This window comes from Chaetodon trifascialis, chromosome 2 (genome assembly GCF_039877785.1).
Source record: "Chaetodon trifascialis isolate fChaTrf1 chromosome 2, fChaTrf1.hap1, whole genome shotgun sequence".
In the NCBI taxonomy this organism is placed as follows: domain Eukaryota; kingdom Metazoa; phylum Chordata; class Actinopteri; order Chaetodontiformes; family Chaetodontidae; genus Chaetodon; species Chaetodon trifascialis.
In genome coordinates, this window is record NC_092057.1 from 22,186,679 (window position 1) to 22,203,405 (window position 16,727).

Here is a 16,727-nt window from a genome sequence, read left to right on the forward strand (position 1 = left end):
TCTATGATAGAATAGGCTAAAAGAACAAGAAAGAGCTTTAGCCTATTTGTTCAGCAAGTTATTAAATGTCAGGTTATCACGGCCTCTGCTGCTTCTTTTCTTTTAGAAAGTCTGTGCAGGAAACTTGATGTAAACATACTGACTTTATTAAAAGTGCTGGAATAGGCCTGTAATTGAATCATCGTCTGTGCGCAAAGGTCTTAAATTCAGAAACCGTGCAGTGGAATGTGGCTGCAGATATTGTTAAAGCCTTGCTGTTGTTTTGATTTTGATTCGGTAACTTTTCTCTTCCATATTTCCAGGCTGATAATCGCCCCGCAGTTGTGGGCGATGGAGGGAGGGGGGAGGCACTGAGAGGGAGACAGAGAGGGGGAGAGAGTGGGTGAGAGAGCGCATCATAAGAAAATCCCACACTCGATGCGTCAAATCCTTTGACAACGTGACGTTCTATAGGCTGGTCGCTCGTGAGGCCCCGCGTGTGAAAGAGGACAAAAAGTCCAGTGAGGGAAATGTGACACTTTGGCACACAGCTGCGCTCAGTGCGGGGACGCTGCTGCTAATCTGCGCATCGATGGAGACCTTTGGGAACAGCAGAGCGCCGAACGGGACCCGTACCTCACCAGGTGTGTTCGGAAATTAGCCGGCGCTCGCGCATCTCCTCCACCTGGCACCCATGAACTTTTCGGTCCTCCGCGCGCTTCTGCACCCTCCTCGCGGACAATGAAGACGTCTCGCAAATGCAGGACCCTTCTGTCGGTTAGCTTGAACTTCTTCGCCCTGTTTTTCTCCATCACCGCGTTTATAACCACTTACTGGTGCGTGGGGACGCAGAGGGTCCCCAAGCCCAAGTGCAGCAAGCTGCGGACGCACCAGTGCATAGACTACGGAGTGAACGAGACGGACCCCAACAAGGTGGTCTACAGCTGGGAGACCGGGGACGACAGGTTCCTGTTCCGACAGTTCCACACCGGCATCTGGTTCTCATGCGAGGAGAATATCCACGATGAAAGTAAGAGAAGGTGTGTGTGTGTGTGTGTGTGTGTGTGTGTGTGTGTGTGTGTGTGTGTGTGTGTGTGTGTGTGTGTGTGTGTGTGGCAGTGCTGGAATGTAACTGAGGACATCTCATGTATCCTGTAGAGTGCTCATGTACAAATTTGAGGTCATAGGCACACTTTAATTTCACAATTTCATTGTCTTTCCTGTGAAAATCATCTGTCTCCAAATTAGGTGACCTTGAATGTCAATGTTTCTGATGAACTGATTAGGTTCCTTTGTGTGAGAAAATCCTCCTCCTTTTTCTGCTAAGTAAACTATTTGAAATCCTCTTGGATCAGCTGGAAAATGCATCATCACAAAGCTGAAAACAGGCTGTTTTTCTGAGCTGGAGAAGTTGGTTTGTTAGAGATACGTGGTTCTCATGGGACAGAAACACTACAAACATGATGATCTTATAGAAAATGATGCACTGCTGTAGATTAAACTACCCAACAGTCTATAAAGCAGTTAAATGGAGCTCAGCCTTCAACATCTACAGCAGCAAAATGCAGCACACACTTTAATTCAGCAGTGATATTGGTCCAACAACATAAGATACAATAGTAAAACACTGACAGAGAGCATATTAATACACCATGAGTACTTTTACTTTTCATACATTGATGCATTTGCATTTTATTGGCAGTACTTCAATTATTTTTTTTAACCTAAGCAAGGTTTTTAATGCAGCACTTTTACTTCTAGAGGAGTATTTCCTCAGTGTCGTATTGATGCTTTTACTTAAGTAAAGGACCGAAATATCTCTTCCCCCACTGGTGTGTGTGCATGTGTGTGTGTGTGGCTACTGAGCTAGGTTAACTTTCCACCTCACCATTAGACACAATGAAGTGATGCTCAATGTGATGCTCTCACTGCTTATATTCATGTGGTCAGTGCAATGATTAATGGTGCTGAGATGTTTAACTTTTAAACGACTTAATGAAATGACTTTTTTTCTTATCTAAGATATTATTTCTCACTCGTTTCACTCCTTACATTTCCCAGTCTTTTGTTACAGAATAGATCATCATTGCCATCATCATCATCACACTTTACTTAAACAGACAGCAGGCTGTTGTCTGATCCTACAACCACTCACAATTCAAAACGCAACATACGACAAAGAGGCATTCATCGTTCAAAGTCTCTCATTTGTCGTAATGGAACACTCAGTTCAAATGGAGATTAGTCTCTCTTTGAGTTATTCCATGTCATGAGTATTTCAGGATAACCAACCATCCATTACTAACAGTCTACTTAGCAAATTGCAGAGATCTGATAGAACTGCTTTATCTGGTTTTATCTGGCATGAAACACAGAGCCAACAGCAGCATATGGGAGCTTCACTGTGAAGTAAAAAAGGGGGTCTGTCACACTGGAATATAGTCATTCAAAAACACGGGGCTTAAAGGGGGCGATGAGTTCCACAGGTAACGTGAGCCAAGGTCATGGAGAGTTCAGGTCAAAGGTGTAATCAGGCCAGATTAGTCCTCTCAGGTTAGTTCACTGCAACTTGATCATTGTTCCTCCGTTCAAAACTCTGTTAAACACCACTCTGTCTATAGCTGTGTTATCTGTGCTCATAATACAGATTTTTATGATGCACAGGAATACAAATGAAACACGCATTGAGATTACTCAAGAAGGAATTGCTAGCACATGTCTATCTCATCAAGGGGCTGTGTGATGGAGGGGGGGCTGAGACAGCTTGAGTTAATAAGGATTATGTAACAGGGGCCTTGATGAGTTTTTCCTCAAAACAGCTGTTGCCACCCTTCCACTACCTGATTAAACTGTTCCATTTACAACAAATCCAGCAACACACTCCGCTTGACAGATGACAGAGGGAAGACATCACATCTGCAAGAATGTGACGTGTCAGGGGTCATTTTTGATATCCTGTTTGTTCATCTGACGCAAGCTCTCATTACGTCTCACGGCGTGTTCAAGGTTTGACCGGCGTCTGTTATTCCAGTGCATCTTTTGGTTTCAGATTAATATCTCTATTCTGATTTATCATTGTAATTCTATGCAAAGTACCTGTAATTCAATAGGACAAGAAGCAGATGTTGAGCAGGCTTTTCCACACGGCAGCTGGTGACACTAAATCACCAGGTGACACTAAATCAGAAGCCCAACCAGAAGCGTTTCTGACACATCTGCCTCTTATCCAACATTCTGTTTATTCATTTCTGAACTTATGAACTCTGCATTTGGTGTTGCTGTGTGCGCATTGGTCAGGAGGTCATCCTCTCTTCTGAGCCAATCCAGTGAAACACACCTGCACAGAAATTGGGAATTAAACACAGATTAGGACTTGGACTAAGGCCTGTATCTGTGCAGTACTAAGAGAATTTTTTTATTCCGTTTCGTTTGCTAATCCCAAACCAGCCCCCTCTGACCTTGCCTCTTCCAAACTCTTCCACACTCATATTACTTAAGATGATAAAAGAGTGAACTCACCATGAAGTAAGGCTAAAGATGCCACTGCTGCCCTGATGTGCTAAATCATGACAATGTGCTGTGTTTGTGCTGCAGGTGAGAGATGCCGAAGCTTCATCGACTTGGCCCCTGCATCAGAGAAAGGTGAGTGTCCATTGGTCATCATCAGGAGGTTTCAGCCATGAGCAAAATGTCCTCAGCAGTCCCACTGAGGACATTCATGAGATGGTTCAGACTTTTCTCCCCTCAATATGGAAATCTCTAGTTAAATACAGGAAACATGACATGATCAGTGCTGGTATGGCAAGCTGCTTTCTAATGTAATTCTGTCTAAGCCATTGTGCTTGAGGCTGAGTTTGAGAGAGGCTGCAGCGCTGTAAATCAGGTTTGTTGCGTTATCAAGACATCCTTTGGGAAATTGCCTTCAACTGTAATGTACTCTTGTTTTTGGAATAATCATCTAAGATTATTTCGAAAACAAGAGTACATTACAGTCTGTAAAGGCAGAACTAAAACTTTAGAGCCAACACTGATATGAAATATCTGTTTTTGTGACTGTATGATGTGAAACATTAGGAATAAGTTTTAGCCTGTGCTGTAAATACTGAACGTACACAGAATCATGTTTGGTTTGCAGTAAGAGCTTATCTTTCTTTGTGGTTGTTGCCTTTTTAATTTGAGATGGGCACACAGATGCAGCCACACACATCTGGTGTTTTCACTTTTTAGGGTTTTCAGCTGTGTTGACACTGTCATTTGAGAAATGCCCACTTCCTGTCACTCTGTGAAGAGACTGAATAGCAAGAAACACTTCAGTTGAGATGCAATTACGCTCGGCTTGATTCACAAGCTGACAGCTGAGTGAGATTTGGAGTAGACTGCTCTGACATCAGCTGAAACTCAACACCCTACCCGTTCATGTTAATATCAGCCTCAACTAGCTGCCTGAGGAACCACTGAGATTATATCTAAACGGTCTACTTGTCCACAACATACCACTGTCTGTTTTTAGGCTGATATCAAAAGAATGATTTACAGTTCATTGTGGTTATTGCCCCATTCAGTGTTCACTACTGTACGTTACATCCCACTATGAGGTGAAATGTTAATATTTGATCTGATGTTGTCATTTTGCAGGGATGCTGTGGCTGTCGCTGGTTTCTGAGATGCTGTACATTGTTCTGCTGGTGGTGGGCTTCAGCCTCATGTGTTTAGAGCTGGTCCACTCCAGTAACGTCATTGATGGACTCAAGCTCAACGCCTTCGCTGCCGTCTTCACTGTGCTCTCAGGTATAGTCTAATTGTATTTGTTATGAACTGAATGGTTGGGAGTGTTTGTTTTTATTGCCTCTGATGCTCCACAGTCAAGTGTTTGTGAATCCAGCATCTGCAACATGTTGTGGTGGGAGGGACATGATTGCGGGGGGAGAAATGTCTGAATGAAGTGAGCACTCAAGAAAAGAGGCTCACTCTCACTGAACGGCATTCTGTCACAAGATTTTCCTTTGTTTTCTATTTCCTGCAACTAACCACATATATTATTTCAGGTCTTCTTGGCATGGTGGCCCATGTGATGTACACGCAGGTCTTCCAGGTCACCGTCAGCCTCGGTCCACCTGATTGGAGGCCCTACAACTGGGACTACGGCTGGTCTTTCTGGTATGGCTCCACAGTCACAGCAGAACTGAAAGATCACATTTTTGCTCACCAATGTCAGATGAAGTGCAGCCATAGAAATAAAGTTAAGACAACTCACCCTTTAGGACACCGGATGAGGCATTCCATTCCGCGTGTAGCAGCCCCAAATAGTCGGCTGTAGCTTTGCTCTCACCTCTCCCCAGCATCACTGTCTCTAATGAAAAAAGCCCAAAGCTCTCATGTTATGGGAGGATTAGGCTTTGGTGTCCAAAGCCCCAATACAGGCGCGATTGGAATTGCATAAGGGGATAATATTTCACTCCTTTACAATATGCACAGTATGCTGAAAATTCCTCTTAGAGGCTAAACAATTCTTGACCTCTTGTGGGCATTAACCAACCTGCATGAAAAGTACATGAGGCGCAGATTTGAATGCCTCATCTCACATGTGGCCCATCAAGCTTGAGAGGAGCAGAAGGACTTAAAGTGATTGACACTAATCTCAGCAAACAAAAATACTGAGGGGAAAAAAATGTCACAATTTGGATTGTGTCCCTACACGGACGCTCATCGTTTTTTCATCACAAAAACCAACAGCAGAGTCGCCACATGTGCTCAACTGCAAAGTGATGGGGGTTTTTTTGTCTGTCTCCCATCAGCATGGCTTGGGCATCCTTCACCTGCTGCATGGGTGCATCAGTGACCACCCTCAACTCCTACACGAAGACCGTCATCGAGTTCAGGCACAAGCGCAAGACCTTCGAGCAGAGCATCCGCGAGGAGCACGCACGGGAGGCTTTCGGATACTTCCGAGAACGCTCTGTGCACTCCATCTCCAAATCTGTGGAGGTTTATTCCAGCCAGACCCCGAAAAGTGGCAGGAAAACTCCCATACCTGCTGACTCTCTGGACCTGAGTGACATTGCAGCGTCTTTGGGGGAAGAACAGTGCTGAACCAAACGGGACGGGACAGCAGGTGGTGGCATTTCTGTCAGTGTGGCAACTTGACAGAGGAGGCCCTGTTGTCCCTATCTGTCTGTCTGCGTCCAGTACGGGATGAACACCTAACAGGATATTGGGCTCCATCATTAGCTCCATCTGACACATTTTAACACTGCCTTAATTGTGGTGTGTTGCTGGCATTGATGTCACAAAGCTCCAAGTCACACAGGAGCTTCAAACTAGCTGATAACTGGAAAAAATGGACAGCGTCATGGATGATGGTGTTTTCTCTGTTTGTGTAACCCACCACAATGTAGATTTAAAAGAAACCGTTCAGTGTACCCATAGAAATAGAGTGAGGGTCTCTCAGATGCTAATAGCCTTATTAAACAAGTTTTAATCAATCAAAAATCAATGCAGAGAGAGGGTGACAGCTTAACTGGTTTTCATTAATTGTGAAATAAAGCCACATATTCTTCCTGCAAATGACGTGCCTGCATATATAAACTGTAAATATGTTTTGGAATGTAGGTGGGCAGTTTTTTTGTACATAGGATGGTTTTGGAAAATTATCCTTTTTCTGTTGGATGTTTATGATCAGTTACTTTTATTGTCTCAAGAAGCCTCAATGAGAATTTGCAACACACTTTTCATTAAAACAGTGTGAACCAAGTCAGGAAAAAGTGACAGAAAAACTTAGAAGACAGACCTTCGTGGCATGAAAGTTAATATGAACACCTGTAACGGCATGATAGGAATGCTCAGCAGTAAGCGTAGTATCACACATTTCCAGTACATTATGTCATTTGATGTTTCTGTTTTAACTGGAGGAAAATGCTGTGAAGATGTGTCTCTTCAGAGTGTTTAAGACAAATATGCTGGATATTAAAGTCCCCCTCCATTCAAAAACGTGTTTTCCATTATTCCTCACCAGCAATTAAGCTTTACGAGTCGCAGCAAGTGCCTTAAGGATGCTCTTTGCCCTGTGTTTGCCTCAAAGAGGCTTCTGCCTTATCCTCTCAGTAGTGGATTTTTGTACCTGCAGCCTGAGTGGAAGACTGCAGCCAAGACTGGAAACAAAATCTTTAAACTTACAAAGAAAAAATGACTTGGTTTATATTACACAGCCATCCTGTGGTAGAAGTCAAGGCCTGATCTGTGGTATTGCATGCATAATCTCTATAGAGGGCAGTGTTGTCCTAACAGACCATGTTTGCAAAATTACATTCAGCTACATTGTCAACACTGGCTTATTATTGGTATGATTTTGGTTTCAAAAGAAATTTCCGACATGGTAATGTAATGCAGGGGACAGTGCTAAGTGTGTTTTTGTTGTTTATGAATTTTATTTATATCTGGTGAGAAATTACATTATAAATGGCACAAGACAAGGCCTAGTCTATATCATGTGATAGTACTTATTTATATTACAAGGCTTATATGCTGTCATAGAAACCTTATATATTAAAAAATATTCATTAAAAAGGTGCATGAGGAGGTGGACCGGCACTCTCTCCTAGTCCTGCTTCAGTAGCTATTTCAGTACATTGTTTTTGTGCATGTACAGCAGCACTGAATACTGCTGAGTACTGCAACTCTAAAGTAACTGTATTGCAACTGATACTAATTCATCTATGGGTAACAACAGAAATCATTACCTGATTTTAGTGTGTGAGTGTGATTACAGTCATCTTAAAGGAATCCATTCTGTTGGTCTTTTCAGTTCTGTTTGTCTCCCATGTTAAGATAAAGTTCAATAACCATCATCATACTCGTTCTGGGCCTGCTGCCGGGCCAACATGGCCTGTATGAGAGCGCTGGAGCCTGCAGGAGCTGGCTTCTGTGGAGGTTCCTCTGCTCTCTGCCTGGCTTGCATCACCAGTGTGACAGCACTGGGTGCGTTGAGAGGGTTTTCAGGGAAACCTGCTGCACTATGGTTTTCATCCCTGTCTTGAACTAGGGCCACCTGCCTGGCTTGCATGGCCAGTGCGAGGGCGCTGGAGGACGGAGGGTCATCCGTGTGGTACAAATCTTTTTCCTGGTTTTCAGCTTGCTGACGGGCCATCATGGCCTGAACCAGAGCGCTGGAGGTGGTGATGTCTGAGGGAACAGGCACTCCACCTGTGCCGTATCTCTCCTCCTCTTCTTCAAGGCGCTGGCGAGCAATTAAACCTTGAATCATGGCGTTTGAGTTGGACTGTCCACCCGAGGAGTGGTTGTCTGAACGATGGTTGGCATGCTGAAGGACAGGAGAAAATACGCAGTGAGGTTAATAACAAGTCTCATCAGCATGTTAGCATGAATGAATTCCAACAGCAAACCTTTCTTTGACTCTTCTGTTCGCTTGTTTTATTAGATTTCTGGAGGTTCTGGAGCTTGTCTAGCAAGAAGGACTTGTCTTTACCCTCCTGGAGAGAGAAAAGGAAAGAGAAGAAAAAGAAGGAGAGGCAGAACAGAACAATAGCCATTATCAAAAAATGAATTTCAAATGCAGCCAAGAGCTACACAGACACACCAAATGAAAGCACATTTTAAAGGACACACTCACATTGACAATCTGTCGCCTCAGTTGAGCAATAAGCTGCTTGCGGCCCTGAGTGACTTGCCAGAAGATGTATATAACGACTCTGAGGAGGAAAACATGATAAAACACATGACATTATATCGTGGACACCATTTGCATACTTAGGTTTTATAAAGATGACCACATCTACATGAATACAGGCACGAACACTCACTGTATGAGCACATTGTTCCAGTCTGTATCAGTCTCTGTTTTAATTGTCAAATAAATTTGTTTATTGTTTGCATGTTGCTGAATTGAGCACCATAGACACCCTGCATGACGGATTCATTATTTCCATAGTTCATACACAACACACTTATCTGTCCATTATGTTGACATCATGGCCACAGTTAAATACACAGTAAACAATGTTCAGCATTACTTTTCATAGCTGCAAAACTAATGAGAGTCCCATCAGCCTCTGCTATACTTTGTGTATAGTGCTAATAGCTGATGTTAGCATGCTAACAAACAACACCGGATTTTATCTGCATCAGTGCAATACATGCAGCACATACACAACATACACACAATATAGCATTTGCACAATGCACTTACATGATGATGAGTGTGATGAAAAAGTAAAAAACATCACTTCTGATGACATTATGGAAGGTCCAGACGGCCCATTGAGAACCAGGGATCTCACGCAGAACATCTATCCAGACTTCAACCACACTGAAGGTGTTGTCAAGTGCCCGGAAAGGTCCACACTGCCGTGAGGGTGTCAGGCTGCAGAGGAGGACGAGATGGACAAAACGAGAGTGAGGCTTTGTGGAATTTGTACACTGGTGAAGACTGCAGCACATGTCAAAGTCTGGCTTTATCCTTTGTTTCTTTTTTTATGTCCTTAGATGATATTCTTTGTCTCCACGCCAATTATGTGACATTAAAGTGTATAATGGTAAAAAAAAAAGTGTCATGTATTCGTACCTCCAGGCAGTGTATGCAACCATGGACAGGGCTCCCACAAAGAAAGGGAAGAAGAGGAGAGCGATAAAGATGGTTCGCATCTGAGCTGCTCTGCCTGACCGCCGTGGAGGCTGGCAGTTCTGGATCAGGCTGACCTGGGGAAGTGGTATAAAGAAAAACACATGCACATGAACTCTCATTGTTCTTGCAATATATGATATTATAAACCCTTACAAAAGCATGAGTTCATTTCAGCGTAAACATCATATCTATTTCTCTCCATAAGAGAAAACATGAAGACCTCATCAGGGCTTTGAATAGCATTGCTTCAAAGGTCATTCAGCATGTTCATGAAACATTCAACAACAGCAGGTGAGCCTGGGTCAAGTTACCAATTGTATTCAATTCATTTACTCTTCTGGGATTGATTGGTCCTGCCTAGTTCAATGCAACCAAAGGGGTTATGCCATAAATCTGAAATCCTGTCTGCTTGTTCCATAATTGAAAATAAAGCGTGCGGTCAAAGTGATGAAAAGCTTTCAATTAATTATTGAACCTCATGCACAAATAGAGTAACGTGAGCCTAAAACAGTATATACAGCAGCTCAGGCAGCGATGGCATTGTGTCTGCCAATGGCAGTGTGTCATAATGGTAGTTCATTTTACAGTCACCAAGGTCTCTCAATCTCATGGGCCTGTGCTCACCTTCTTCAAGTAAAACAAGATGAAAAATTTGAGAATCTGGATGGCCGGCAGCAGAGGAGAGAAGTAGATTCCAATCCTGTGGAGAGAAAGTAAAAGATAAGATAACTTTTAATAGTAAATTAGTCCTGCCTTTAATCCCACTGAGTTGTTAGGTCATGTAGTAAGCGTTGGATGTATTGTTCTTACCAGGCCAGAGTCTGTGCATAGATGATCTCAAGGACATTCCTGGCTACGTCAAACTCTGGCACACCCATATGTGGAAATAACCTCGTCCCAATCACACTGTCACAGAGACATCAGGAATATAAGTTACCACTGAGGTTACCTACTCCCATTTCTGTGAGTGAGTGAAGAATATACACAAAATGTGTAACTCACTTGCTAAGAAACTCTCCAAAGAAGGATCCCAGCATCAGAAAAAGGAAATCAACAATGACCAGACGGTACAAAGCCTGTCCCACCATGGACTCCCAGCACTGTGGAGAACACATTCAATTCATGAATGTCTACAATCAGCGTCTACTGATGAAACTAATATTAGTGTGAGTAAAGATGGAAATCAAGTGTTAATCCCCGACAAACATACCGAAAACTTCTCAGCCACCACATTCATCCAGTAATAACACAAGACAGCCAGAATAGACATCTTGAGTAACACATTTCTGAGCATGAAACGAAAAAACAAACAAACAAAAAAAGATTTCAGGCATTATCAATGGTGAAAGGAATAGTTTGACATTTTGGGAAATATGTTTATTTGCTTTCTTGGTAAGATTTGGATGAGAAGAGCCAAATCATTCTCATGTCTGTGCACTAAACATGAGGCAGCCATTTAGCTTAGCCTAGCATAAAAACTGGAAATAGAGGAAAATAAGCTGAAGGTAACAAACTGTACTGACTGAACCAGCACCTCTTAATAATTAACATGTTATATCTAGTAAAAAATATTCCTTCATCTAATGTTTAATTCATGTACAAAACTCTCCCTGCTATCGAACCTGATGACCATGGCGTAGATCTGTCTGCGCTGGCTGGAGTAGTGCTCAAACTTGTTGAAGAGGGAGTAGAAGAGCGGGACGACCAGGTTCATTAGAGACACCACAAAAGGGACCAGCAGAGTCTCTGCCTCCTGGAGCAGAGACCAGTTGGCAGCATCTGTTGTTTTCTATAAAGATAACAGACTGGGGTCAGATCAAGATCAATAGTGCGTCCAATGAAATGACTCAAACCCTCCACTGCCGGTAAATGACCTGATATTTTACTGTCAGTAAGTTGATGCACGCTAGTAAACAATTTTAAAGATCAGATAAATTTGCCATACAGTATTGTCTTATGTAGTTCCCCTGAACATGCAAACAAAGGCAAGTGTGCAGGCAAGGACATTTCCCTGTTTGTATTGGTTTTCATGGGACAATAAGATTGACCTGTTCCAAACGCAGTACAACTACACAACTAATCCTTCAATCTTGACTCGTGTACCCGTTGTTCATATTGGCAGAGGTAATAGATGCTAGCTGCACAGCCAACAGCCAAGCTGGTGGAGAGGAGCCAGGAACCAAGATGAATCCCAAAGTGCTTGAGCTTCTCAGAGGGGGTCAGCAGCTCCCTCTGGGCCTTCTCTGACAACGACTCCTGAGGAGATGGCAAGAGGACAAAATTGCTGCTAAAACATAATGAGATGTGTGTCGTGCCTTTAAACAGGAATTAACCTCTGAAAACGAAGTGTCCGAGATTTGTTGAAAATGCGATTTGCAGCCAGGGCTAAAACAGAAATGAGTGAATATGTGCTATATATATTCATGTTAACATATCATTCAGAGTGGCTTGTTTCAGATATATTTCATGGCGGGCATGTGAAATAATCCCATGACAGAACGCTACTCTCTTTCCTGACTTGGTCAGGTAATACTCACCTTCAGTTGGACGCGTAGGTTGTTCTTCCGCTGTCTCACTGCTCTCTCATTGGTAATATTAAAATCCCAGCTGCACAGGAGCTGCCATGCACTGTTTGAAGCTTGGTCTGCTAGTACATAGTTTTTCTTAAAAGAGGTGGCCATGCTGCGTGAGGATAAAGAGAGATTTTTTTTTTGTATTGAAACTACTGTTCACCTGAAAGGAAATTAGATGGATAAATGTGCAATAAGCCCAAAATATGGTGATTAATGTCAAATGTAATTAGCAGTATTTCATAGCAATACAGACAAATGGACTTACCTAAAAATGAGTGCAATTCCACACAGCACCATGTAGACTGCAATGGTGAAGAAATAAGACAGCTGCATGTTGTACTCCACCAGACCCTTCAGAGTTTCATTGCTGTAGCCGCCGTAGTACATGACGGTGGAGTTGAAGTAACCCTGGAGAAACCAAAACACAGTCAAGATGACTTCAAGTTGTGTTAACTATCAACTAACATAGGTGACTGTTTTCAGCATTTTTACTGATCTATATACAAACTGAAACCTACATTAATTGATTTCTTTGGCCACTTGGGAGCAGCCAGACAAGCTGCAAACAGAACGCTGGCATATCACTGAATACGATGTGCTGTATAGCAGGGGTCACGTGGACGGCTGTGACTTTAAAAGAAGATAAAGGTATGTGGTGTGATAAGACCCTCCACTTACAGCTCCAGTCAATAACTCCAGGCCTCTGAAGCTCACATTGGCAGGTATGTTGGGTGAGGGGTCGTAAACGAGCAGCGGGATGGTGATAAAGCCAAAGTTGACCAGGAAGGAGAAAATGTTGAACATAAGCAGCCACTTGAGGAACAGGAAGTAGGAGAGGACACTGGTGCCAAACTTGCCGCCTATCTCTTTCATGACGCCTTGCCACAGCTCCAGGGTCTGCCTGCCTGACCTTATAGTGTAGCCACACCTGCGGAAAGACTGAAAGAACAGCTTGTAATATGGATAGCACACTAACACAGGGTATGAATCACATGGCTGCACTCAAAATGATGTTGCAACACATTGTTCTATTATGGATGAAAGACTCACCAGTGACACATTCTCAGAGCAATCTGCAAAACATGTAAACTGGCGAGATTGCTTAGCAGACTTGAATGCCAGTACTTGGGCCCTGTGGAGGTAAATTAGAGCATAAATTTGAGAATGTGCACTGAATTTAGTTAATAGTTTATTGTTTTATGTGCATTGAAACAAGAGAGCAGTGTGCATACACCTATGTGCATGTATGTAACTTTTCCTCCAGTGATCTATATTGCAGCAGCACCACAGTACCACCTCGGTTTTGTGTGCAGACCCTTGTTTTATGGTTCTCAGCAGGGTGTAATGATTAACTAGAATGACACTGACAAGGAAGCATATCACCATTAATTGCTTGCTAACTGCACACAAAACCCACCTGATAAGTTTCTTTTCCTCAAAGCTCATTGGGAGGTCCCGGATGGCACGAACTCGACCTTGTGTTGACATGGCAACGAGTTCCTTGACCAGGTTCTCTTCCTCTGTCATATACAAGACAAGCCCTACCTGTTACCTACACACCGGCTATCACCCAGAACACAGATCAGGTGACACACTTCACATGTATTCTCAGGTATAATCTGCCTCATACCATTCTCCACCTCGTCCCTGATGGCATCCTCTGTGAAAGCTAGATGGGCAGGATCGGCGCTGGGAAACATGCTCATCCTTCTCATTGTCATCCCCCTCCATCTCATTGTCGTGTTACCTGGATGAACAAAACAGAAGAAAAGAAAGTGTTCTTGTTGGATTTTTAAGCTTGATATTTAAGGTAAACTCACGGAGCAGATGGGAAATACAGAAACAGGATGACATTCATCAAGGTTGGCTTTTTCAAATGTAACTGCATTTAAATATTTACTCTCCCATCACAGCTTGACTGAGATTTACTCTCTTTTCTTTATAATTTCCTGATTAACCAGTGCATGTAAACTTTGGATGTGTGTATTATCTACTGTAAACACACTGACTGAAAGCCCAGCTGATAGCAGTGTAATATGTGTTACACTGACTTAACATCATCTTAACTCCTGAACCCCTTGCTAAACTATAGCTGTTGACACTGCAGCCTGTCAGACTGTAAGGGACCGCTGTGCCAACTGTTGCACTATATATATTCACAGGTAGTCTGGTGATTCTTAATTATATATCCCACAAATTACATGTTGTATTAAAACAAGACTAAGAGTGTGCAGCTCCATGAGTGAAGTACTGGGCAAATCAAATCTTCGATCTGATGATGGCGCTACATGGGAAGGGAAGCCTATCACCACAGTTATTATATTATTGAATCTAATTTCATGGAAATCCATCCAAAAGTTCTTGAGACTTTTCACTCAAAACCACAAATATGTCTTATGGTGGCGCAAGAGGAAAAGTCCAGCGTTCACCAAAATCATTAGGATTCATCCTCTGGATGCCTTGAATGTGCAAAGCAAAGCTCATTGCATTCCATCCAATAATTGTTGGGATATTTCAGTCTGGACCAAAATAATGATCTGACAGATATTGCCATCCCCAGAGACATGCTGCTAGCATGGCTATAAATGTAAACGATGTCCTTGTTGAAAACATAAGATGAAAGCTACAGATATGGTTAGTAATTGTACAAGGACTGAGTTACAGTACAGCAAGTCAGACAGAGTGCAGTTACAAATACCTGACAACAATAAATGTCCCAACAGTCCCCCTCCCTCTGTTATATTTTCTCTCTTATCTTGTCATTTGTTATCATGTGGAGCCTCCATTAACAATAATCCAGTTGGACTGATCATCAAAGGCAATAGGCCAACATGAATGACACATTAATTTTAAATTCTTGTCTTGTAATGCACCGAACAGCTTTGTTTGTTTAGCGATACCACAGTAACAGAGTGAGCGCGCACGAAAGACTTCATCAAAACTGTTATCTGCAGTGTGGAGAAAGATCAGTTTAACCATTACCTGACACTGAAGAAGGAAGTCGAATAGAATGCGATCGACCATGCTGAGGGGAGATTTGGAACGTACTGTGATCTGAGTAAAACAAGGCGAGGAGGACAGAGAGCAGACGTGTCAACAGGAGTGTCACTTAGCAACATGTGAAAAAAAATGGACAGCCAAATGAACAAGTAGCTACCACTAAAAAAAGTTTTCTGTGACGCAGTGAGGGGTAGACATCAAAACATATACACAGATATGCATAGCTCAGCAAATTTATGTGGGTCACTCACTGAGGTCATGCTGCCATGAAGGACTGTCAGGGCGCGCTGAGATGAGGCCCATGGGGATGCTTTCCCTCCCCCTCCAGCTCTCCTCCTGCCAGCCCCCCCAGGGCACCCTCCCTAATGCATCGTCTCTGCTGGTCTGACCAGTCGCATGCATGTCTGCCCTGTCACCCCACCAGGCAGGGCCTTCCCTGGCATAGGGGTTAGTGTGGTGGATTTTATTGGATGACCTAGTGATCGCACAAAACAAATAATGTACAAAGTGACAGACACGCTGCTTATCAATGAGTTCATACTGTTCGTGTTTATGATATCACTTTATACAAGGGGACAAGAAATCAAGGTCATGATCATGAAGTGGTTATTATATGTAATTAATTTGGTTTCATAGATATGGCTGCTATGGAGCTGATGTTTTTATGCTTCAGGTAATTTTAAAGATATAATATCTGACAAGAAAGTGCAGGATGAGCAAAGTTCAGACATCAATGGACAAATGAATTCACCTGAATCTTTTGACTCTAAAGTTCTTACCAAAATATCCAAAATCAATACACAGAGCTCCATGTTCCCTGAGCACATCCTGTCCATTCTTTCACAGTACAGTCTATGCCCTTAGATTACACACAGCACTCGCTCAAACACATTCTCTGATCTATCAAAATAAAGGACATGTGATTCACTGATGCACATTTTGAATTATTATATTAACACAAACCTTCTATCGATTTCCAGAGTCTCACTGTCATGGTAGGCATGGTTGAAGTATCCCCCGCTGCTGTGACTTGTCATGAGATCCTTCAAATGGATCCTCTCACTCTTCTCTGAAAACAACAACGGTCCGTCAGCTCACCCGGTCTCAGTCACTTCTCAGTATGCTGTTTGTGTAGTCCAGGTCTTGACCAAATATAGTGTGTCCTAAGCTCATGAGAAAGACAAGAGTATAAGGCTTCATCACATGTTGTATGTTGGCTTCAGCTGCCAACAAACTTTATTACAGCTTAAAGTAGCATTGCATGTGGAGGCCAAACGCTTTCTGCGCTCAGAGTGACAGCTACATTGTTCGGGGGAAGCATGTGAAATTTAATCTTCTGGTCCCATCCTCATTTGCTCATCATTAATTCACACACTCGGTTTGGTTTTCCATCACATGTAGTAGCCTTTATCCGTGGCTCTCACACAGAGCCAATGAAGGACAGCAGAGTAGGTAACGATTCACACAAAATTACAATCAAATCAGCAAAGTGGAACAGAAAACCCTCATACAGTGACACTACAAATAGTGAACATCAT

The 16,727-nt window shown here is 42.8% G+C and overlaps 2 protein-coding genes across 2 annotated transcripts; one reads left to right on the forward strand and one right to left on the reverse strand.

Moving 5' to 3' along the window:
- The first annotated feature begins 349 nt into the window (after positions 1-349).
- Positions 350-6,960, forward strand: LOC139343788 (germ cell-specific gene 1-like protein). The gene is made up of 5 exons (XM_070981588.1): positions 350-1,009; positions 3,574-3,621; positions 4,615-4,767; positions 5,025-5,136; positions 5,775-6,960. Exons 1-5 carry the CDS (start codon positions 721-723, stop codon positions 6,067-6,069), a joined length of 897 nt encoding a protein of 298 aa, XP_070837689.1. The 5' UTR covers positions 350-720; the 3' UTR covers positions 6,070-6,960.
- An 800-nt stretch (positions 6,961-7,760) lies between these two features.
- tmc5 (transmembrane channel like 5) lies at positions 7,761-16,226 on the reverse strand. The gene is made up of 20 exons (XM_070985301.1): positions 16,153-16,226; positions 15,441-15,664; positions 15,172-15,243; positions 13,820-13,936; positions 13,607-13,709; positions 13,240-13,321; positions 12,868-13,128; positions 12,455-12,597; positions 12,154-12,298; positions 11,720-11,872; positions 11,239-11,405; positions 10,827-10,902; positions 10,619-10,716; positions 10,427-10,522; positions 10,241-10,316; positions 9,557-9,690; positions 9,182-9,355; positions 8,606-8,684; positions 8,379-8,465; positions 7,761-8,296 (listed from the first exon to the last, which is right to left on the reverse strand). The coding sequence occupies exons 1-20, from the start codon at positions 16,224-16,226 to the stop codon at positions 7,811-7,813; spliced, it is 2,847 nt and encodes a 948-aa protein (XP_070841402.1). The 3' UTR covers positions 7,761-7,810.
- Between the last annotated feature and the right edge of the window lie 501 nt (positions 16,227-16,727).